Source organism: Biomphalaria glabrata, chromosome 4 (genome assembly GCF_947242115.1).
Source record: "Biomphalaria glabrata chromosome 4, xgBioGlab47.1, whole genome shotgun sequence".
In the NCBI taxonomy this organism is placed as follows: Eukaryota; Metazoa; Mollusca; class Gastropoda; family Planorbidae; genus Biomphalaria; species Biomphalaria glabrata.
Window position 1 is genome coordinate 16,869,122 of NC_074714.1, and position 25,569 is coordinate 16,894,690.

General features: G+C 36.2%; 2 protein-coding genes across 3 annotated transcripts in view; one reads left to right on the plus strand and one right to left on the minus strand.

Annotated features, from left to right (window-relative positions):
- Positions 1-198, minus strand: part of LOC106051504 (multiple epidermal growth factor-like domains protein 10) — a 65,016-nt gene extending 64,818 nt beyond the window's left edge. Inside the window, exon 1 of the mRNA XM_056027961.1 lies at positions 104-198. Within this exon, the coding sequence (XP_055883936.1) occupies positions 104-109 (6 nt within the window). The 5' untranslated portion in view covers positions 110-198. The remainder of the gene's footprint in view (positions 1-103) is intronic.
- Positions 199-4,456: 4,258 nt separating this feature from the next.
- LOC106080097 (neurogenic locus Notch protein-like) lies at positions 4,457-25,563 on the plus strand. 2 transcript variants are annotated; one of them, XM_056027684.1, is made up of 14 exons: positions 4,457-4,613; positions 5,120-5,251; positions 8,793-8,929; positions 9,079-9,196; positions 9,738-9,892; positions 10,742-10,853; positions 12,659-12,795; positions 13,601-13,709; positions 14,392-14,523; positions 15,146-15,378; positions 16,489-16,636; positions 20,464-20,687; positions 23,331-23,525; positions 25,220-25,563. In XM_056027684.1, exons 1-14 carry the CDS (start codon positions 4,547-4,549, stop codon positions 25,451-25,453), a joined length of 2,133 nt encoding a protein of 710 aa, XP_055883659.1. In that variant the 5' UTR covers positions 4,457-4,546; the 3' UTR covers positions 25,454-25,563. The 2 variants fall into 2 exon arrangements, with proteins under 2 accessions (XP_055883659.1, XP_055883660.1); XM_056027685.1 differs by having other exon boundaries at positions 20,464-20,663.
- Positions 25,564-25,569: the final 6 nt, after the last annotated feature.

Genomic DNA, 25,569 nt, shown 5'->3' on the forward strand with positions numbered 1-25,569 from the left:
GTAAGACTCTTGTCTGGCGATAATCTAAAATCTTGAAAGATCCCCTTTAACATGAGATGTGTGACCCTACATATTTATAACAGAGACAACAACAACATCATACCAACATGATTCAAACCGAATGACGTATTGCCGACTCTTCTAATGGCTATACAAAAATTGTCAAACTAATCACGAAAATTCTTTCCATGTAGCACATGAAGCCAGATATAGACACAAAAATTAATTGTCTTCTATGCGCTAATGAATGGAAAACGAATTTCCGATAATTTGCGAAATTGAAATACTAATCAGATAATGATTTTTGTTTTTTGAATCTATATTATGTTTCTAAGTTACCATTGACTGACTGATCAAGAGATCTCTTAAACTGTCGCACTGGTTCGTATGAATTTTTGTACACTGGTTCTCGCTCGCTAAGAACCTATTCACAACCTACCTACCGCAATCAGCGAAAAACCTTTGTATTTCATTTTCTTTATTTACCCAAAAGGAAGAAGTATATATAATAACAATAATAATGATAATAATAATAATAATAATAACTCGACCCTGGCAGCGCCAGAGAATGACTACTCGTTCATTTCTAACATAATAATAATAATAAGGCTTGTCTTCGAGTCATAACAATTGTCCGCAGGTGGACGATTTAGATTTTCTTTTCGCTGTCTGCGTCTTTCCTCGGCCTCAGAACAAGACAGCTGGAGGTCACTCACAAAGGCCTCGGGATATAGATAGATAGATAGATAGATACATTCAGAATTTACGGGCCGAAAGCATATGTGCATATGTGTGTCTGGAGTCAAAGGTCTATGTCGGAGAAATTTTGATGAGCAGGGTGAAAAATTTAACAAAAATGTGGGTTCCAGAAAGAGAAAGATTAAATGTAATTGTAACAGATAACAATTATTCACGGGCTAAAAGGTAATTATTTTAGGGGGATCGTTCAATGAAGTTTTAATAAACAAAAAAGGAGGGGTATTCCGGTCATACCTTAACAATATAAAGCCTTGGAATAAATCAACGGGCGTAGCCGGTGTGTACTGCTAATTTCACGTAAGTGATTCATCTGTTAGGGTTCAGCATTCTTTAGTTCTAGATATATATTTTTATATATGCTTGTCCTTGTGTCCAATCGGATAGCCCACATTCCATAAAAACAAACCGAATCAAATATTCGGGACGATACAAATAGTTTTGTTTATTCATATACTAGGTCCTACTAGGACAATGTCGTACACGTTCACTCTTCACTAGTCCCATTAGAGCATGAATCAGGTTGATGAATCAGCCAAGACTACCAATGAATTAGCAGAGTTTTAGCAACCAGATTAACATATAGATACGCAAAGGACTTATTTTACATTATTTTTTATACTATATTTACAAAGTATTACACTGCCATAAAACACAAGACAAACACTGACAATGTTATGCTCCACAGAGAAAGCAAGGCGAATATTATTCATTAATTGTTCATTATTTCTGGTTAATTAGACTGTCCAATGTTCTACCTGAAAGGCTGCAGACACTTCCTTACAAATTTAATGTCGCAAACATTCCGAGAAGTCTACACCAATCAGCTGTTATCCACAAACGAGGTCCTATGACTATGTATCGCTGAAGAAACCAAGTTATTACCCCTCAGTCTTCACAAGGTTTTATCTTCCACTACGAACACTTTATTGTCATTTGTCTGTCTCACATTGTACTTAGGCTAGGACTGATTATTCTAATTCATAAGTAGAGAAACGTCTCAAAGTTGACAGTACAAACTTTATTTTCCAGATGTCCATGACTGGGGTCAAACAACGAAGCTTTGAGCTCATGCGGAATTCAGTAGCAATACGTCATAATTGATGGACTTGATACATTAGTAAATTTTGATAACTAGCATGTCTACTTTGGCAATACTTTTTCTCCCAATGAAACCCCGGGACAATCAATCTCCACCAGTTGACACCGGAGGTGGACTGGCTATTTGGGCATTTGGGCCAATGCATGGTGGGCCGGTACTCAAATGGGCTTAAGGGTCTCATGAATGCCACTATGGCACGCATTATATTGTTAAAGGTTTTATAATATTCTCATATATAAGGGGCTATATGTGCGTCATGCTAAAAACATCTTTTACAGACTACAGTGTAAAACTAAATTAATCTAACACATTTTCAAAAATAATGTACATCCATAGACAGTGCTATTAGTAGGCTTCATCATTTTAGGGCCTACAGACATAGTGAATAAAAGGCAACATTATGCCTATATATTTCTTATAAAGATAAAGAGCATGTATTCAGTTATCGGTACAGTCTAAAAAAATAACATAATGATTTTGAGAACAGATAGGCCTATAAAAGGAGGCCCATCATCTGATATACAATTTATGTGCTGTACTGTATGGAAATGCCTGGGCCGATTTTGACATCCAGTCCGCCCATGGTTGACACCGAGAGGTTCTGGGGTTGTTGTTTTTTAAGAATCACCGCAAATCAAAATGATATAAAATAATAATCTTCTCTTTAAAGGGACATCTGTGATCCATACATTAAGACAAGAAACAGGTTTTTAGATTATATAGATTATGTTTCGTTATCTTATATGATTACAGACGTTACTTCAAAAAAGAAGATAATTACTTCCTACACATTTCGTGTGTCAATCTAGTCATGCGTGTTAATCAGTGACTTAAACTCTGGCAAGTTGATGGTTTCCTGGCTGATTCAGGCAACCCATTCCATTCTCTAATGGCTTTAGGGAGGAAGAAGCACTTGTACGAATTTGTCCTAGCCTATGGAATAAGAAATGTGCCCCTAGAGTTTAATGGGACTAAGCACGAGTGAACAGATTGTTATACTACAATGGCTTTTAGCGGTAAACGGAGAGAATGGTATGCCCTATAACGTTGGGGCTACGTTAAGCACAAAGTCGCAAATAGAGACTTTCGACGTTAAAGTCCTAAGAGACCGTTCAGTGTACAAATGTAATTGTAATTCTCATCAAAAGTTCTAATTAAAGAAAACATTGGCAACATGAACTGAGTGTGAATGCGTTAATTAAGGTGACCACAAATATCGATTCATTCAATGTTCAATGAAATCAATGCAGCACACTGGTTCTCACTAAGTTCACTAAGTGAGTGTTGAAACACTAAATCTTATCAATTCAAATATTAATGCTGATACAACTAAGAATTTGTTGGACTCTTTGCTCAGTAACTAAACTTCCTGGCTCTTAGAGAGTTGAATTTGTTGTGGTGAAGACCCAAAAGTTCAACTCTTCTTTCAGCTCAGAGCAAATCATGGTACTTCAAATCATGTTACTTCAAATTATGGTACTTTAAATTATGGTACTTCAAATCATGGTACTTCAAATCATGGTACTTCAAATGATTTTACTTTAAATAATGGTACTTTAAATTATGGTACTTTAAATTATGGTACTTCAAATCATGGTACTTCTAATCATGGTGCTTCAAATTATGGTACTTTAAATTATATTACTGAAATCATCGTCCCTCAAAGCAGCTACATTGACCTTCTAAACGGCAATTTTTTTCTCGTTACATGATAATAATGAAGTTTGTGTTCGAGTCCCAAGGTTGAGAAGGAGTGCAGCATGTCACGTGATAACGCTGTCCTAGCTATGACACACAAGCATCAAGTGCACATAATACCATTGTCTACCGGTGGTCATTTAGGGTTCTCTTGAGCCCTCTACGCATGCCTTAGTAAGTAGCTTTCCTTTTGATCTTAAATGTGTATCCTGCAGCCCTATTGAGATATTTTCACCAGTCTCTTCGGAAAGTCAATTTCTGCTAGGTTTTCCTTGTATGAGTTTATGCAACATGGTCTATAAAACGTTCATATGGGGCATCACTGTTACGTCCTCGGTTATTATTTTGAATTTAAATGTCAAGGTCTTTTGCAGTCAAAACTTTTTAGCTATGTTCAGTCCTTGTGGTCTATAGGGCAGATGATGTAAAGGTCATATGTTTTTGTGGCCTATGGTTAACGAGGGTGTCATGTGGCCAGCACAACGACCAACCTCCCGCACCAATGTCAGGTACCCATTTAGAGCTGGGTGGAATCAGAGGCGCCCAAAGACCCCGAAATAAAAAATCCCAGTCTTCACCAGGATTCGAACCAGGTACCCCAAGCGCTTTTATCGCTCAGCCAACGTGCCTTAGTAGCTAATGAATACATACTCTTTTTTGTCATACATTTGATAGATTGTTCACTAAAAAATAAAGATAAACCAATTCTCTTGTGAGGAGTGACTTTCAACACATACATTGGAGCTATTATTGCTTAAATAACTCTTTTTTTCCTACAATTAAATACAATGAACTTATAAACCAGGTTAGGGAAAAAGTTTATTTTGAGTCGAGATATACAGACGTGCTGCTTAGATCTTACTCTATAAAAAAAAACCCAGTCCTGGTGTAGTGACTTGAGATGCATTGATACTAATTGAGCTCTCTATTGACGCTCACATACAGCCGTGCTCAAAGGTTTTCCTTTGTCAGCTTAATCTTCACGAGAAAATGTCTGTCCTACATTTGGTGGTTATTTGTATCTTCTGTGGCATCTCTTCATGCAATGGATATGGAGGTATTTATACCATTACAACTATTAAATTGGCTTCTGTAGCTTTTCATTTTAAACAGTAAATATAGAACACGTTTACTATGCAGACATGTACAAAAATGTCTTTGGTATCAAACCACTGACTAGAAAGTTGATCTTTTATTTCAAAAAGCAATCAACGTATGCTTTTCAGATTATGAATCTCGGGCTATACTAATGTTCAAACTATAATTTTAACATTTAGAATCTAACAAAAATAAATAAATTTCCAGAGATATTTCAATCATTTTAAAGAAAGAGTTTGCCTGATGTTTTTATGAGGTATTTTTTTATGAAGTAGAATCCCAATTATATAGATCAAATGGAACCTGAATGTAATGGTATGGTGTATATAAGAATATTGAACTAAATACTTAAGGGTTTTGCATAAAGTTGTAACTTAGACATGGTCACTGGCTCGGTAGTATATATATTTATGATTAGTAACTAAGCTACACTGCTGCTACTCACGTTTCAACCTGGAAACCTAGATGGTGGCTACCAAAACTCAAGACCGAACCTTTGTTGGGCAATGAAATGTCAAAACGGAGGCAAGTGTGTCACAAAGCTAAACACACCTCAGTGTGAATGCCCGGATGGCTTCTATGGACTCTTCTGTCAAAGTGAGTGTCTAATTATTAAACGTTTTCTCATTAATTAAAATATCAAATCATATTCCTGAACATATGACTAAAAGATACCCGTGTAAATGTATCTTTTCACTTATTCCGCTTATCTTACATTGTACTTATCCCATTGTCTTACATTGTATTCCTTCCACTGTGTGACATGGTTATCTACTCTTTTATCTCGTACTAATTACATTGTCTTACTTGTACTTATCCCAGTTGCCTTATCAAGTGTACACTAAATTGAACTTATCTTGTAAATGATCTATTATAATTGACGGTATACATTTTGGATCGATTTGGTCACCACAAAACCACCAACAACGAAAATTACCGACACGGCTGAAGATTTTTGCGTTTTTGCTTGGAAGTATGCATACTTCGCGACTATTGGAAAATTTTCCTATAAAATCAGTCAGTTATCTGCTCTTTGTTTACACATTGTTTTGTAAGATCCCCGTTTGGTTCTTTAAGTAAGATAAGTACAGCCATTGGAACCCCGCGATGATCTTCTAACTACTCTCAAAAAAACGGAAACTAAAACTCTATGGCCGTATCACAAGGCCCTCGAGGCTCTCGAAGACATTCCTTCAGGGAACAGTACCAGGAAAAAGAAGAAAAGGCAGACAGAGAAAGCGATGGGAAGACAACATAAAAGAATGGACGGGCCTGTCATTGACATTCTATTCAAGACTATAGATAGAAAATGGAGAAAGACTGACAACAGATCTTGCATGGTGCCCCAAGGGATAGGTGAAGATGAAGGTAGGCTACCTATGTTGATGGAATGTTATGCCGCCTCTATTAACGCACCCTGGTATGTTATCCCCCTTTTGGTTATGTTATATATGGTATGAAGAGTTATGCCCTTACATACGGAGAACTGTCTGAGAGCTAAGAAAGCGGATTAAAGAAGCTTGCTACGTGTTTATGATATGAAAATGTTGTCATTTCATTTCAAGTATCTATTTTAACAACCTATATAAGTCAAAGTTGTTTTCACACACTAAATGTCGCATTAAGTCGTGGCCTTGACCAATTGACCTTGACCTAGTAGCGTAGAATCACAATTGGATTATACAAATCACAAGCTGAAATTAAATTAGGCTAGACTGCAAAGCAACGTCCAAAACTAAAAATAACATTCTAAAAAGTATAAAATTATGGTAAAAGTATTTCCTCTCAGACGTTGCGATTTCCCTTTGCAACTTCTTGTGTGACTAAAGAGGCCAATCCTTGATACACAGCTGCTATCGCAGGTTGGGCATATGTGATCACCAGGCGCCGTTGCATTATCACCCTTCTTTCTACTTCTGAGGTGTATGGCATCTGCAATCCGAGACCCTTCCTTTACGCTCTCTCTGCATGTAGATCTATCCAGTGCTACTTTTTCCAAGCTGCTAGAGTCGATTTTGAAGAGCTTCGTGTCGCATTTGCATACATCCGTATAACGTAAAAGTGGGCGACCAGCGGCTCTTATCCCTTTTATAAGATCGCCATACAGAATGTCTTGTGGAAGTCGACCTACTGGCATTCTACGAACGTGGCCAAACCAGCCAAGGCGTCTGCTGCTGATAACAGAGCTGATGTCCTGTCATCCTGCTCTTCGTAGCACTTCCTCATTGGTTATCCTATCTTGCCACCTTCTTTTAAAGATCCGCCTTAGGCATCGGAGGTGGAAGACATTCAGCTTTTTTTCCTGCCATGAGTAAGTTGACCAAGTTTAACTTATGTATAGCAAGGTGCTCAACACACAGGTCCGGTAGACAAGAGCTTTAGTATTGTTAGTCAGCAATATGTTGTCCCAGACTCTTTTCTGCAACCGTGACATGGTGGTCATTGCTTTGGCTATCCTGTTGTTAATGTCTTTATCCAGTAGAGTGTTGTTGGATATGATGGAAACGAGATAGAAAAAGTGATCCACTATTTCTAGTGGTTGGCCATTAATGTTTACTTGAAGTGCAGTATTTGTGTTCTGGACTAGTATCTTAGTTCTGCTTTGACTGATGTTTAAGCCGAACTTCTGGCAAGCAGCTGATAGTTTGTCAACCAGGAACTGAAGCTGAATATCAGAATCAGCCACAATAGCTGCAGCATCAGCATACAGGAGTTCCCTGATGTATTGGATGTTTCAAACGTAGAATTGAAATGTGTCAGTGTGACCATAGATCTTGTTGGATTGATCTTACTGCTGGAAGTAATTGGTAACTCACTCATTTCTGAGACTATTCCTTACTATAAACTCAGTCTTTTCATACTCAAAAGATGGACTTTGGAAGAAAAAAATGGAATAATTTATTTCAAGTTAAAATTTTTCATTTCTGGTTAGGTCAACTGGTAGAGCGTCACGCTAATAACGCACATGTCGTGGAATCGATCCCAATACTGACCAATTTTTAGTTCACTAATTAACTTTAGGTGCGCGGTAGCTGAGTGGATAGGAGATTGGCTTCCGAACTTGGGATCCTAGGTTCGAATCTCAGTGAAGACTAGGATTTTGAATTTCTGGATTTTATGGCGCACTGAGTCAACCAACTTTAATGGGTACCTGACTTTAGTTAGGGAAAGTAAAGGCGGTTGGTCGTTGTGCTGGCCAAATGACACCCTGCTCGTTAACCATTGGTAAAATAAACAGGTAAAAATAACATCATCAGCCCTATAGATCGCAAGGTCTGAAAGGGAACTTTTTTTTTACGTTTTATTAATTTTTAATTGCAAAACAAATACGAATATTTAATTTACTATATTATCTGAACGCGAGATAACCAATGTTTTAAAAATGTTACCTGTTAAATTGTAAATCTCAAGCAATACGTAAACACAAAGTCTTTTTTTTGGGAATATAATTTAATATGTTGAATTTTTCAGAAAATAAAGATGTATACTTGAACAGCAAACTTTCTGGTGTATCTGAAAGTATTGATAAAACTCTACATTTAATATTTGCATTGCACTTTTAGCTCCGTAGAATCCATATATAGAATAGAATCGAACTAAATCTCCAAATGTAGACAGATTACTGTGAATGTGATCAACTTTTATTGTGGAACTCTCCAATAAACAAAGATTGCAATTGTTGCCGAAGTTCCTTATTACGTGTGTGTAATCATTCCCTCCAATTCAGTGGCGTAGCTAGAGTGGGGGGGGGGGGAGGGATAGGAGGGGGGAAATTTGAAAATCCACCCGGGCCCCCGCTTGAGGATGGGCCCCCAAATGAGTGTTTTTTTTATAAAAAATTAAATATGACGTAACTTGTAGGGCCCCCATTGAGGTCTAGCCCCCCGGGTCCCCAAACGATGTAAAATTCCTAGCTACGCCCCTGCTCCAATTTTTTGTTTCTGGTCAGTATTTCTCATTACTGTCTGTTATACAAATATTCTACACATCTATTGCATTCACTTTCATGGTATCAGAATAATTATCCTGAAGTCTTTAATTGACAGTTTAGCCCCCAGGGGAAAGAAAATTAATTAATGTTAATTCTATGAAACATTTGTTATTTAAAAAAAAAAGTTTTTTTTAAAATAATTTTTAGTTAAAAAAGTTGTTGACCCATGCTCTGAGTACACATGTTTCAATGGTGGGATATGTGAAGCCAAGAACTACAATCCAGTCTGTAAATGTCCGCCTGGCTACAAAGGAGAACACTGTGAATTAGCACCGATATGCCCGGTAAATATATTCTCTAGGAACTGCTCAAATCTTTTACGCATATCAAATAAATTATAATATTTAAAAGATATTTTTAAATTGATATTTATATTTTCTATTTACTGCTCTTGGTTTTGTGTCTATTCCAATATTATTTATCTCTCAAACAGAAAATTGGAGATAAAAACTGTCTAGGAAAGTTTTGTTCCGAAGATTCCCATTGTTCTAATGGAGATATCTGCTGTGCTAGTTCATGTGGTGGTGGTCGCTGCACGACTCCAGACTACGGTAAGAATATTCATTTACTAAAACTAATGCCATTCATTTATTTCAGTAGTACAAAACACAAGGACTTGTAGTCCACTCATTGGACTACGATTTTTATTGCCACCTTTTGGGCAAGCATGGGAAAACATTCAACATAGCACAGTGGTGGCCAAAATGAATATTTAAAGTCACACACAGAGAAATACTCTGCGGATGTACATAAATAGAAGTATAGATGACAAATCATATCATACGTATATGAACTAGCATTATTACAAAATAATTCATATTACAGACATTCTATGCAATATAAGAAAATTGAAGCTTACACGAGAAGAAAAAACAGGATTCGTGGTTACATTAAACTTCCTAGGGGTTACAATTGACTTCCTTGGGTTTACACCAGACTTCCTCGGGGTTACATCATAATCTATTGGGCCTTTAATTAAAACCAACTAAGCCACCCAGTTTTACGACCGAAACATGCACACACACACACACACACACACACTCTCCATAACAAAGTGCTAACATAGTTTATTATACTGCATTCTCCATTTAGAAGACAACATCGATGCCTGCACTGAGCTATGTTTCAATGGGGGACACTGTGTGTATAATGATCACAAACTTTATTGCAAGTGTAAGGACGGGTTCTTCGGAGATCGTTGTCAATCAAGAAATAAAACCAATCCTGGGACATGCCCAGATGTTACTGTAAGTTACTAGCTTACTGATCTTACTGTAGAATGTTAATCTTAGTTACTTCATCATCATCATCACTCCTTTGAGTTCCTCATGGAACATAGGGCCTCGACAAAAACACGCCACTCTCCACGGTCTCTTGCTAGCTTTTTTATGGTTTCCCAGCTCTTCCCGGTTTTCTCTGCTTCTTCAAGTACACTGCGTCGCCATGTTCTTTTTGGTCTTCCTGTGCGTCTTATTCCCTGGGGGTTCCACTCTAAGGCCTGTCTAGCTCTGTTGTTGGTATCTTTTCTAAGGGTGTGACCAATCCATCTCCACTTTCTCTCTAAGATCTGCACTTCTATATTTTAGTTACTTGCATACTGATAATGTAAGTCAATAGAATGCTAATTTTACTGAAGGTAGTGTACTCAAACTTAGTTTCGTATGTGTCTTACTAAGGAATGTAACCGCGAAAGTTTTATCTACTCTTATCACCGAAGAAATAATATGAAGTTGCTGTTTTTTTTTTAAATACTAAACAGAGAGAACGATTAAACTGTTACGCAAGAAATAAGTCATAAAGATCTAAACTCTACCTCTTGGTTTTGTAAACAGTGTTGGCGTGTGGTTTAGGTCAAGCTAGGTCAAGTAATGTACAGGCCTATTTGTCAAGTCTCGTTGAGGAGATTAGAATCTCGCGAGGAGCTCTCCTTGTGTTACTAGCAAAGCTGTTTCAAAAATTTGGAAACCCAACAATAAGCCTCTTTTAGATTTAGGTATAACTTGTGCGCATGTTTAGTGGTTAAAGTCAATGCTTATAATATGACTGGTAATTGATTTTGATATTCTGGCATAATGTTTCCATGGTGTTGTTGTTAGGTGGATAAAAGACAACAATGTTACGGTAGAGAGTGTACAAATGACGGAGATTGTTTCAACCGTGAAAAATGTTGCACTTCTGAGTGCGGAGAGAAGACATGCCAGAAAATTGGTGAGATACTTTGTTGTTTTTTTTATTTGCAGAGCTTATATCAACTCACTCTGTCTTTCTGTCTGGTCAGAAGTTTGTACTCGTTATTTCTCTGACACCCAATCTCGGATCAAACTGAAATGTTTGCACAATTATTTCTTTTATCTTACAACACAAGAATTAATAACAAAAAAAAAAGCCAATTAATTAATTAACTATTGGTATTAGTAACTTGTTTTGTATCTCGAACCAGGAACATATTTTTTCCTTGACTGATAAAGTGGTATAAGTTGGATTAGTCCCCTTTGTTGTTAGCGGGGGAGAAACTCTACAATAACTTTAAAACCGACTTTCATAAGCAGCTCCCTGGCACAGTGGTTACCATGGTGACGTCAGGAGGCCTTAGCTCGAGGAGGCCTTAGCTCGAGGAGGCCTTAGCCCGAGGAGGTCTTAGTTCACGAGTTCGAATTCAGGTCGCTCTTTTTTTTTATATTTTTTTAGAAATACTTTTAAAAGCGATGACGTTATCGCACAGATGTATTGTTGTTAGTCAAAATGTATTACAAATGTCATGACTGATCCAAACTAATTGACATAACATACTATAAGTTTTTTTTAAAAAAGATTTTTTTTTAAATTTTGCTTGTTCACTTCTAGATTATAATATCAAATGTCAAAATAAGCTAATTGGTTCATTTATTTTTCTTAAGGCTGAGATACACATTTCTAAATCTAGACATATATATATGATATAGTTTCCCTTTTAGACCTTGCGATCTATCGTTCCTTTCTTTGGCCACCATCGACGAGCAGGGTGTCATGTTTTATAGATCAAATATCTAAGTTATTTTACCCAAGTGTTTTATAGATCAAACATTCAAGTTATTCTACCCAAGTGTTTTATAGATCAAGCATCCAAGTTATTCTACCCAAGTGTTTTATAGATCAAATATCCAAGTTATTCTACCCAAGTGTTTTATAGATCAAGCATCCAAGTTATTTTACCCAAGTGTTTTATAGATCAAGCATCCAAGTTATTCTACCCAAGTGTTTTATAGATCAAGCATCCAAGTTATTTTATCCAAGTGTTTTATAGATCAAGCATCCAAGTTATTCTACCCAAGTGTTTTATAGATCAAGCATCCAGGTTATTTTACCCAAGTGTTTTATAGATCAAACATTCAAGTTATTCTACCCAAGTGTTTTATAGATCAAGCATCCAAGTTATTTTACCCAAGTGTTTTATAGATCAAATATCCAAGTTATTTTACCCAAGTGTTTTATAGATCAAATATCCAAGTTATTTTACCCAAGTGTTTTATAGATCAAGCATCCAAGTTATTTTACCCAAGTGGTTTATAGATCAAACATTCAAGTTATTCTACCCAAGTGTTTTATAGATCAAGCATCCAAGTTATTCTACCCAAGTGTTTTATAGATCAAACATTCAAGTTATTCTACCCAAGTGTTTTATAGATCAAGCATCCAAGTTATTCTACCCAAGTGTTTTATAGATCAAATATCCAAGTTATTCTACCCAAGTGGTTTATAGATCAAATATCCAAGTTATTTTACCCAGGTGGTGTATACATCAAATATCCAAGTAATTTTACCCAAGTGGTTTATAGATCAAATATCCAAGTTATTTTACCCAAGTGGTTTATAAATCAAATATCCAAGTTATTCTAAGTGTTTTCTACATTGAAAAGAAATATACATTTTAAAAACTAGCAGTACATATTAGAATTTTAATCAATTATTTTTTTAATGTATCGTTTTATGTAAATCTATTTAGAACTATCGATCTTTGTTTATTCTATTCGCAGATCAATGTCATAACTTCTGTCGGAATGGCGGAGATTGTATTGTGCTAAACAATGAACCAATGTGCATCTGTCCCTATGGTATCACTGGCAGTAATTGTGAGTTAGTCATACCACCACGGGATGGACAGTGTCCAAATGTTAGTAACATTGATAATTTGTATTAATATATTGTCAGTCCTTGCTAAAGGTTTATAGATACAGATATAAATTACAAATCATACTAACAAACTTTAAAAACATCTTAATTAAACTTATAAAAGCACTAGTATTTTTTTTAATGAGTAAATCCCAAGTCACATCTAGAAAAGAGTAATTAACTCAAATATGTTTTTTCTTAGTAAAAAAAAAAATATGAAATACCATCAACATTTACACTTTCAAGAAAACTAACGTCTATTTCGACTTCTTGTTTGTTATTCGCCGATCCTATACCGCATAAATATATAAAGACTCAACACATTATTAAAAGAATAGTTGTCAAGGAATGCGGAATCAAGGATATGACTGCGAAAAACTAGCCCACGATCAATCCTCATGACACCTGGTGGATAATATCGAGGTCCTGTGGATAGACGAAAGCAAAAAAAGTAGACTTGTTGGTGAAAGCAGATAAACTGTAATAGGTTCAGCTTATCTGTGCTTTAAGTGTAATCATCTGTAAGTTAATAGGAAAAAAAACGGTGCTTGTCTTCAACCACGAGGAAGGAATAATCCCTTAATTAAAAGTCATCCGTTTGTTCATAATATACCTAAATAATTATCGATAATAAAACTTACAGTAATTTATATGCTACATTTAATAAAGTTGTTTTTTTTTTACATTGACGGAAGCAAAATTGTAACTCTATTTTAGTTTAATAACACTTCAAGTAGAAATATTATTGGCATGTAAAAACTACATGACCAGTTGTCGTTCATCCTGCACTTGGTTTATTCTTTCAGCCCAGGAAGTTTTCCATCTGTCTGAGTGGGTGTCTGGTTGATGACCAATGTCCACAAAAACAAAAATGTTGCAAAACGTCTTGTGGAGGCAGCGTCTGCAGCGACCCAGGTACGGTGTTAAATAAATACACAGAACATATCATTCTGGGTTTTAAAAAAAAACCTCTATGGTTAATATAGTTTGCATCAATTAGGACGTAATGAGTTGTTCAACTAAAGCTCTGCAATAGACTTGTTCTCTACTTTGGAATCTAGACTAGAATTTTTCTCTCTAAATGTGTCAACCAATTATACGATTTCAATGACATTTACGTCACTAAATATATAATTTAGTGGCACAAAAGTAACAAGGTAACTTTGGATTACATTGTTTACGAGTTAGACGTGAATCTGAGATTATCTAAAACGTGTCAGAACTGTTTCATTTTTTTATATACATTAGAAAATAATTATATAATAATAATCTTTATTAGCCGTGATGAAATTTGTTACACAAAGGGTGTATTTTAGTGCTTAAAATTATTATAGCTTTCTTAGCAATGTCTCTAATAAGTGTCAAAGTTCGATTTGTTTGTTGCATATTATCTTACTAGCTGCTAGAAATAGCTAGTAGGCGTATCTCACTATTGACAGTTCCCTCCTTTCATTATTTTACATTTATTTTATACAAGGTCATTATTTTAGAATTGGAGGTATGAGGGAGAGTTCTTTTTATTTTTTTATTTTTTTTAAGAATCAGAGATTAAAAAATGAAAAGTAGACACAATGAACTTTACTTTTTTGTGTTGTAGTTAGAATCCCAGATGTTGAGAAACCTTGTCTAACTACTGTCTGTCCTTTCGGTCATGAGTGCCGTGTAGTTGTCTACAGTGACACTCTTCAGCCAGAAGAAAGATGCGTTCCAAAAGTCAGTGTACCTAAAGGTTAGTCTTTACTAAATACATCTGATTCTTTTGTGATAAATGCTAATATTTTGGTTTAAAATTATCAAGGCCTAGAAACAATTTAAGGCTTTTGACTACAAATGGTTAATGTGGGATATTCTGATCATTAAGGTTTCTTATTATTTCTAGATTTGTTTGCATGACTTATTCGCCTTTCAATTCAATTCAGATTCATTGTTTAACTTCACTGCTATAGATTTAACTCCTAATCGACGATACCATCGTTGATTCGACATCTATAAATTAAACTAATGTTTAATTTGTAAAACTTTACTTGATGTTACATAGAAGGAGCATGCATTCCCCTATAGTTCTCTACCAAATAAAACATTTTCTGATCACAGAGAACAAAGCTATTGAAGCTTAATCATAATATGGGTTAGTGAAATAGTAATAAGCAAAATGAAGAATTCCGTCTGAATGTACAAAAGTAATTACGGAGGAAAAGAGTTAAAATTCTACAGCCTAATAGCGCCTCATGTTGTCTATTTATCACACTGCATGCAGCGATAATCCTTGGTGAGGGCAACTTAACCAAAATAATTGCGTTTACATTTACATATAATTATGCAACCAAATCTATTTATTTCTAATCCAATAGATTCCGATACAGCTTGTCACAAACTCAGTTATCAGAACTCTCTCCTCGTGGTACAAGAAACCGACCCTGAAACATACAGGCCTATGAAGTGTGACGGCCCGCGACCTGTTCATAGATGTCTTAAAAATACTTTTTGCGTTGACGACGGTTATGGGGGTGCTACATGCTGTAGAGGACGGCCTCCATCTGTGGACCCCATCAAGTTTGGCTCCTGTCCGAAGATGTCTTTAATGGTAAGAGACAAAGATACAAGTTAACTGGCCAGACTGCGGACTTTTTTTTTAAGACGTGTAAAAAGGCAATTTTAAATGCACCCTTTTTACAACGAGATGTATTCCTGTGCCAACTAAATATATTTTCGCTTCAGTGTAACATAAACGACTTTTTACAATACTTCTGTTCAAGTCAGAACTTCATGGAGGAACCTTCTGGCTGGAAAAACATGGGAGGGTGGAAACTGGACACAAATTTAAAAAAAAGGCTCTACAGATTTTTCTAAAGATTTAACGTTTGATGTATATTCTTGAGACAACAATTACTAGCTCGTTGGCTACACGAAACCTCTAGTTAGACCTTTATAATTTTTCAAGTAAAAAGAGTACATTTTAATTTGGCTAAATCAACCGATAACTGAGATGTTTATCAAATTTTACCAAAGTTTAATGATTTTAATAATGGTGTTACTCTAATGAAACATGATTATTCATTTGATCTCCTTTGGACGGCTATATTTTGTGTCAATCGTAGTTTCTTTATGTTTTTCTCAAGCTGAGGGGTCCAAAATAGAGGATACAATTTCTAATATTAGTCTAAATTAGGTTAAATAGAATTGTTAGCGGCCACCGAAAGGGGAAAAGACGCTATCAGTTTTGTGCGAAATGTCTGTCCGTCTGTCCGTCCGTCCCGTTTAGATCTCATAAACTAGAAAAGATATTGAAAATCCGACATCACAATATTTTAGACCATTCAAAGTTCTGATGCACACAAGCTGTCTTTCGTAACCTTGTAGTTTGTCGTTCCAGTTTGATTCGCTAAAGATTCTCTTAATAAACACTAGACTAGAAGGGCCTGTCATTGAAGGAGGTTCGATCCAAGCAAAATACATAGAGGAATGGTAAAAGACTGTCGACAAAACTTTCGTGGTGCCCCAACGGCCTAACAAACTAAGGAATAGGTGAAGGTGAAGAGGTGAAGGTGAAGACAAGCAATCGGTGCTAGAAATGTGTATTACACATAAACATTATACTTCGAGGTAGTTTTTCATTAACCTTTTGTATAATATGCATCAACTGCCTACAGCCGCTGGATGTCTTATCGTCTACTCTCCCATGTGTTTTGACCAGGCCAAGGTAAATCTCACCTCGTCAGTATTTTGCCAAGTAGATGATGATTGCAAAGGTGACATGAAATGCTGCGACTCTCCATGTGGTGGTCACGTGTGCAGCACACCAGTGAGAGTCCATGATAAGTGTCCCAAGAAGTGCCCAAACGGTAAACAAAATTATCAATATTATCTAGAGTCTTGCAATATAGAAGGAAATGTGGGTGAATGTTGATAATTTAGTAATGCAGATTTTTCATACATAGCGGAGTTAAAGCCCTTGTATAACAAGCTCTTTTGTATATTCAGTGTTCAGAATAAAGATGGTTTGTTAACTTTTTAAAAAAACATGCACACTGTGCACTTTTTAGCACTCTGGTATCTTATCTTATAGATTATAGACGTTACTTCAAAAAGAAGAAAATTACGTCCAATGAATTTCATGTGTTAATCCATGTAATCTAGTCATGCATGTTAATAAATGACCTAAACTTCACTAAGTCGTTGGTTTTCATGGCTGATTTATCAAATTATAAATAATATGAAAATTAATTCAAGTCTTTGACATACGCATTGATTTCAGCTTTGAGCTATTACAACTATAATTGATAACAATTGCAAAAAAAAAATCCTGGTACATAAAAAGTTAGATTAACTCTTTAAAGAGAAGTGTCCATAGACATATATATATATAGACTGGACGATAAAGAACAAATTATTATCGGAAATATTTGGGAAAAGATAAGTTTGTAGATCCACATCACAAACCTATATATATTTGCCTATGTCTATGATTATAAAACAAAGACAAAATATTGGGAATATGGCAGTTTTGCACTTTTCAAAACTAAAGATCAAAGGTATATATTGGCTGAAATGTTAGTCCTAGAATTTATAGCTCAATCGCCGCCATTTTTTTTCACATAGATATAGTACATAAAACATATTGACTCCCCCCAAATAAAAATAACTTCCTACTTCCAGTCTATATTTATTTATGTCTATGGAAGTGTCCTAATTATGTCTGATATCTACATTTTTGTCTCGTCTAATATTACAAAATTGTCACTAAGTTATTAATTTTTAAGTAAAAAATAAATAGAGCTTTGGTGGGAAGAATTACAGTTAATGTGAATTGTGAGTTGCTCACAAATTATTTTAAAATGTCATTATAACGATTTATTAAACTAGTGTTATTAATAATAATAAAAATAATAAAATAACTTTCTGATTCAACAGTGTATTGTGACACTGTGTTGTTGGCAAAATTGTATCTATAAATTAATTATTAAATTTAGGTTATACGTCTGAGCTTAGCCCTTTTCAATTTTTACCATTATGACAAGATGCCAAATAAGTCATATGACCTTGATCCCATTCCAACTTCCTTGCTCCCTGAATGTTTAGATGAGCTTGTACCCACAATTACTAACATCGTGAACTCTTCACTGACTTCAGGCATCGTACCACAGCAATTTAAGCATGCACTTGTCAGGATCTTATTAAAGAAATCCAGTCTTGACCCGAAATGTCTAAAAAAAACTATCGTCCGTTATCAAATTTTCCCTTTCTCTAAAAGCTTCTGGAGCGCATTGTGTTAGCGCAAATTCTTTCTCATCTTGAACAGTAATGTCTCTTGGAAGAATTTCAATCGGCGTACAGAAAGTGCCGTAGCACAGAGACAGCAGTGGTCAGGGTACTAAACGACTCACTTCACAATTCCGACATAGGCCACATATCAATACTTTCCATGATTGACTTGTCCGCAGCCTTTGATACGCTAGACTATGAAATTATGATGGCCAGATTCTCTGCCACTTTTGGTTTAGCAGGAATCGTCCTAAAGTGGCTTTGATCCTACCTGATTGAACTCACTCAAAGTGTCGTTGTTAATGGGACAGAATCAACAAGCTTACTCTTGAAGTACGGAGTACTCCAAAAATCAGTTCTAGGCCCAATACTTTTCACTATGTATATATAACCACTCAGCGGTGTCATACAGCCGGCAGGTATACCCGATGACAAAATAGCCAAGTTGCAACGTATTCAGAACAACGCAACAAGACGAGATTCTGCTATTACGCTCTTGCGCACGCCCCATTGGCTTCCTGTGAAAGCGAAAATCGACTACAAGGTGGCCACACTTTGTCATCAGTGTATCTACAACAATGAAATGCCCTTGTACCTTAGAGATTTGATCACTCCATAAGTCCCTCAGAGAGCCCTGCGCTCAATGGACTCAACGCTTCTAGTGGTGCCATGTTTCTCCCTCAAAAGTTACGGTTTGTGTTTTTTTTTCTGTGCATGGACCAAAGATTTTAAACTCACTCCCCATTGATCTCAGACAGACAACATGCTACACCACTTTTATGAAGAACATTAAGACATATCTGTTTAAAACTTTTTTAGAATAGTTTGTCATTTTTAGCTGTAGTGTTTTTGTTTGTAATGTTATTACAGCGCCTTGAGCCTACATTTTGTTTGTTAACAGTGCTTTATACTAAAATTATTATTATTATTATTATTATTATTATTATTATATCTCACGTGTTCACAATATGAAGCAGTGCAATATTAATAATATATATATAAAAGCTTTTATTGGGTGAAAGAGGAAAGAGTTCACCTTTCAATTTATGCCATATATCTCAATATGCAGGGCCGGCCTTAGGCCAGTACAACCTATGCGACCGCAGTGGGGAGTGGGACCCGCACTTTCATAGGACCCGCGCTAATTCAAGGTGTATAAATTATTAAATTAAACCGTTTTATAAATTAAAACAGATTTCCCGTGCCCTCCTGTCGATTTACCAGGAGCTCCTGGTAATCTCCCCAGATTGCAGAATATACGAAAAAGTCCTTAAAATATAAGGAAGTATATAGACACAAATTGTCATTTTGGGGTGTCATTCAATATAGAAATCGTCAATCCGATAAATAAAAAGGCATTTTGCATTAGCCGTAATTGTGTAAAATAATGAAGAATTACTTGAGGTCAACAATTCTCAAAGATAGCGGCCAGGTTTTGATAAATCCAAACGACAGTCCAGCGCGCAATCCGCATGGCCAGGCAGCCATCCGTAGTGACGGGTGATTACTACTTGTTCTCCCCCTCCATCCTGTTTTTTCGTGGCTGTAACTCTATCCGCAGAAATAAAAGAATGATCTTTCCTTTACTACTTCTCGTCCAAACTCTTGAGCCATGAAGAGAATTATATATATATAGATTGTAATTTTAATCCCCCCCCCCATTTTCTTTATAAAAGAAACCTAATTAATTGCTACTAATAGATGAACTAAGTGGCTACTTACTTTTATTGAGTCATGTGTTCTCAGCAACAATGAATAGGTAATTGTGCAACATTTCAACTTGATTCGAGAAGTGTAAGAAAAACTGTGCCAAATAATCCAGACAGACGGAGGGAGTTGATAACCCATACCAAAGCAAGTATTTTTATAGTTATAATGTTTTGCTTGGTGTAATGCACAAATTGTAAGACAAATTTCCTTACGGACAATAAAGATTATTATTATAATTATTATTAAAAGAGTTGTCCCGGATACCAGAAACAGGAGCAAGGTTTAAAAGCTGCTGACTAACGTGTGACCGTGTATGTGTACTATGGTTTGGGCTCTTTAGTTTCGTAAGTAGTTACCATATGGGAAAAGGCTTATAACGAGACGTCTCTCGAGACGTGAAAAGGCTTATAACGAGTCATCTCTCGAGACGTGAAAAGGCTTATAACGAGACGTCTCTCGAGACGTGAAAAGGCTTATGACGAGACGTCTCTCGAGACGTGAAAAGTCTTATAACGAGACGTCTCTCGAGACGTGAAAAGGCTTATAACGAGATGCCTCTAGAGACGTGAAAAGGCTTATAACGAGACGTCTCTCGAACATGAAAAGGCTTATAATTTTTGGTTGACACTTTGCTTCAAACTAAAGACCAAACCATTGTTCTAACATTGTTGCTTTTTCTTTTTTTTTACCCATCAAGGTTTTTTCTGTGACAAAGTCCAACGCCCGGCCCCATGTCCGTCATGTCTGCCAGTGTCAGACTGGAGGTGCGTGGCCTTGGATTGCAGCTTGTGTTCCAATGATGAGCATTGTGTTTACGAGGGAGAAATCTGCCACAACAAGCTGCTCATTAGCGCAATGGAACTGGCTTTCTGTCGCAAGGCTTACAGCTGCTCCCCTGTAAGGAAACAACTCAAGCAACATGTAATAAGATAAAAACAAGTATTTTATCTCACTGTTGCTTCTTGTAATAAAACCCCTGATATATTTTTTTAAAATTACATTGTATCTTAAAGTTGCAACAGATGCATGAGCGTAGCCAGGGGGGGGTTCTTGGGGTTCAAACCCCCCCCCGAAATGAAATCCCCCCCGCCGCAGGGGGGGGGACGGAATTAAGTGACTGATTTTTGCTTTCATTTTGTTTATTTTAGTTGAGATTTTAATACTAAATCATCACTTACCACAGCACAGCCGAGGGGGTTTTGAGTTAAAAACCCTCTACTAGGGGGTTTTGAGTTTAAAAAACCCTACCAGGGGGTTTTGAAATTTAAAAAAAAAACCTATCAGGGGGTTTTGAGATACAAATCCTTCTACCAGGGGGTTTTGAGTTTAAAAACCCCTACCAGGGGCTTTGAGTTTAAAACCCCCTACAGGGGGTTTTGAGTTTTAAACCCCCTACCAGAGGTTTTTGCAGTTAAATCCCCCTCTTCTATAAAACAAAACCAACAAAAAATGCAAACAACAATCCCAAAATTCCAACAGCACAGTTAAGGAAGATTTTGATTTTAAAACCCCCTACAAAATTTACGATAAACCCCCTCTTCAATATAAAAAAAGCAAATTACACATTAAAAATTCTATGAGCGTAGCCAAAGGGGTTTTGAGTTTATTCCCCCCCCCCTTTTCAGTTGAGGTTTGACGCTAAAAAGTACCTCTTCAATATAAAAAAAAAAGCAAATTACACACTATAAAATCTATGAGCGTAGCCAAAGGGGTTTTGAGTTGATGGCTTTTTCTTTAAAGTTTAAAACCCCTTCAGATGGTTTTGAGTTTAAAATTCCCCTACAGAGCGTTTAGAGTTGAAAACCTCTCTCTTCAATATTATTTTAAAGCAAACTACAGTCACCAAATTCTATGATCGAAGCTAAATGGGGTTTTGAATTTAAAAAAAACAACAAAAAAAAACAAACTCCAGAGATTTTTTAGTTTAAAACCCCTCAACAGATGATTTGACGAAATAACTTTCCTTTTCGATATAAAATCTAAAGCGAAATACAGGCATGTAATTCCAAGAGCGTAGTCAAGAAAGGTTACACATTTCTACCAGTGGCTTGGGCTCCATTAATAGGCCTAAAGTGTGAATAGTCATCTGCCGAAATTGAAAAACATTAAATGTGGCTCAACAAAGATGGCTAAGACAGATTTTAGGAGTCAGTTATAGAGATCGGGTCTAAATCAAAGAAATCATATGCCGAGCTGTGAGTCGAATCCTTAGTAAGGTTGTGATAGAGCGTCGCATGAGGTTTGGCGGGACATGTTCTCCGACAAAATGAATTACGCAAAATAAGAGATGCGGAAACATCTTGACGGAAAATGCGCCGAACGGCGCGAGAGTGTCTAAGTCAGTAAGAATAGCACATTCGGTTTTTGAAATAAAACTTTTTAATAGCAAGATAATGCACTGTAGATACCTCAGAATATGCATTTTGTTGGCTTTCAATACCAGAAATAGTGCTCGGCGGCGGGGCTTCGCCCCGCGCTTGAGCTCCCCCAGGCCCCCTTGCTGGCAAGGGCGGGGAGTCTACAATAAACAATAAACGTCTTCCGAAAGGGCAGAATGTAATAAAGATTAATTATGTACACACACACACATATATATTTTTTTTTCGCGGGATGGGGGGGGGAGCGGGGGGAATCCCCCCCAAACCCCCCCCGAAAAAAAATCCTGGCTACGCCCATGAACAGATGTATACACTATTGATAGCTCTTTGAAGAAGCCATATAATTGCTGCTTGTGTTTCGGGTTTGTAGACGTTTTTCTTGATGAACGCCACACAAAGTAACTCGGAATGGATAGTTTGGATTCACAAGCTCACATTTATTAACTTAACACTGTCGTCTTATGGACCAAAGCAAACCAAGAATATATAGATATTGTTGCAACACAGAAATCAATAATAATTAAACTAGAATACTATGAGCTTTCAAAATAGTTCCCAAAGCTTAGCATTATTATTTTTACACATGATACCTCTGACATAGTAAAATAAGACTGGTCTTCCGGTCACATGATCAAACATACATTACATTAATATTTATTCTTTTTTTTTTCAAAGTACGAGTCATACTCAATATAAATAGCATAATTTGTTTCCTTTTTAAAATTCCTCTATTCAGCTCGCAAACTCTTCATTGAAAAAAAAAGGTCGAAAATGAAAAGCAAAAACCTGGGTGGACACGGATCTCTAAAACGGATCTAACGATTTTTTAAAAAATTTGACAGTTGATCTTTGGAAAAAAATTACTAGCTAATTGGCCACACTGGAAAAACAACAACTCTAAGCTTGAACGTTATATATATTCAAAATATTTTCGAAGACTAAATTCGGTCTAGACAATCTTTATCTTGAATAGACATAAGCCTACGTCAGCGGGTATTCTCAATTGAAGGCCTTATTCATTAAATAATTTAATTTAAAAAAAAAGACATTCACGAACATTATGCTTACCATCACCTGTCAATTTTTTTTGTTACTTGTTTATTAAGTTGCATTTTCCAATCATTTACAATTTTTATTCATTTTTAGTAACTACCTTTTATAATTAGATTTCAACATTTCTCGACAGATTGACCAATGTGGAGGCTGCAAGAGAAATGAAGTGTGTGTAGACACAAAACTGACCTGTTCAATGGGCAATTGTAACTCGTACAGGTGTGTGCCGCTAGATGAGTGTGGAGGATGCTCACCAGACAAGACCTGCACACCTGTCTCGTACTCCCAATGGAAATGTGTGGACAAAGTTCTTGATTACATCCTTGTGGTAAGTCTTAGAGAACAACATTGTATATCTCGAATTAGTCTCGCGTTTCGGTTGTACTGCGACTATTTCTCAATGAAATTAGAGACTCATCTCATCGTCTATCCTGTGGTCCCGTCTGGGGCATACGCTACCATCCAGCTTCCTCCAGACGTCTCGGCTCTCCAGCTGCCCCCCCCCCCTCTGCTTGGTATGCTTTTAAACTTCTGCGCCAAGTACTTCTGGGCCGACTTCTCTTATGCTGCTTGGGAGGGGGGGGGGTTCAGATCAGGACTTGTATTTTGTAATGTCGCATGCATTCTTGTGATGGGTGTGGCCTATCCATCTCCATCGTTTCTGAAGGATGCCTGTTACATTTGGCTGCTGCTTAGTTCTGATCTACACAGATTACAAGTAAATATTCAAGTTCAAATACACACTATCAACAACAGGCATTGAGATGTAGTTACGTAACTGTGGCAGAGCAAGACTCATCATTGGCTACCAGTGCCATATTTCATGCGCGCGTTATTCATCAAAGTAAAACTCCTCTCAAAATTTAATAACCAGATGAATGACTACGTGTCATAAACGTGTCATAAACCGTCTGGTAGCCTCAATGGACTCGAGTTCAACTCCCGAACTGGACAAGAACTGTATAATTAGAGACAGTACTTGAGAAGGTTTGCTGAGCACTTCAAAGAAGCACGTAAAACTTTAATAGATAGCCCCCCCCCCCCCCCCACATATGTCAACAAAAGAAACCCCCAAAGTGCATGTTATAGAAATATGGAAGGCGCGCTATGCAAAAGCAATATTAATATTTATATTTGTCACAGATACAACTTGAAATATCTCTCATATATATATATATATATATATATATCACATATATCTTCTACAAGAGACAACACAAAGCAGTCTGATAGTTTGTTTTGACTGAAACACTGTACAAATAGTTTGTATTGACTGAAACACTGCACAAATAGTTTGTATTGATTGAAACACTATACAAATAGTTTGTATTGATTGAAACACTATACAAATAGTTTGTATTGATTGAAACACTATACAAATAGTTTGTATTGACTGAAACACTATACAAATAGTTTGTATTGATTGAAACACTATACAAATAGTTTGTATTGACTGAAACACTATACAAATAGTTTGTATTGATTGAAACACTGCACAAATAGTTTGTATTGATTGAAACACTATACAAATAGTTTGTATTGATTGAAACACTATACAAATAGTTTGTATTGACTGAAACACTATACAAATAGTTTGTATTGATTGAAACACTATACAAATAGTTTGTATTGATTGAAACACTATACAAATAGTTTGTATTGATTGAAACACTATACAAATAGTTTGTATTGATTGAAACACTATACAAATAGTTTGTATTGACTGAAACACTATACAAATAGTTTGTATTGACTGAAACACTATACAAATAGTATTTTAAAATCTTTTTAGTTTTCTTATAAATGAATTTTCTCGAATAATTGTCCTAATTAACTACTGGAGTCCAGGGATGTATAAAATACAAGACAATTTGTTAGAGCACGTATTCCAATAGATCAACATGAGCGACAGTAGGAGCCTCCAGTAAGTTTGAACTAGCTTCAAGTTTGAACACTCCTCGGCCTTCATTGATCCTTGTCAATACGTTTATTGTATGACATTTTATTTTGTTTGTTTTCCAGCCTGAGATTATTTGCCAGAAATGCCAGCAAGATGAAGTATGTGTTGATACCAATATTAAATGCGTCACAGAACCTTGCCCTTCATTCAAATGTCTCAGAAAGGACCAAGTCCCATGTCCCTTGAAATGCACCAAACCTAAAACTTGTCAGATTACAACGCCAGGCTGCCCTTACAGTCCACATCAGCCATGCGAACTACAACCTATGCCACAATGTGTGCCAGGTTTTTATTAGAAGAAAGCTAAACTACTGATTTAGTGTGGACAGTTTTTCTGCTGAAGTTGATTGTTCTTGCTTTTCATTGCTTATGTCAAATACAAGTTCCTTATATTACTATCAAACAATCGTTG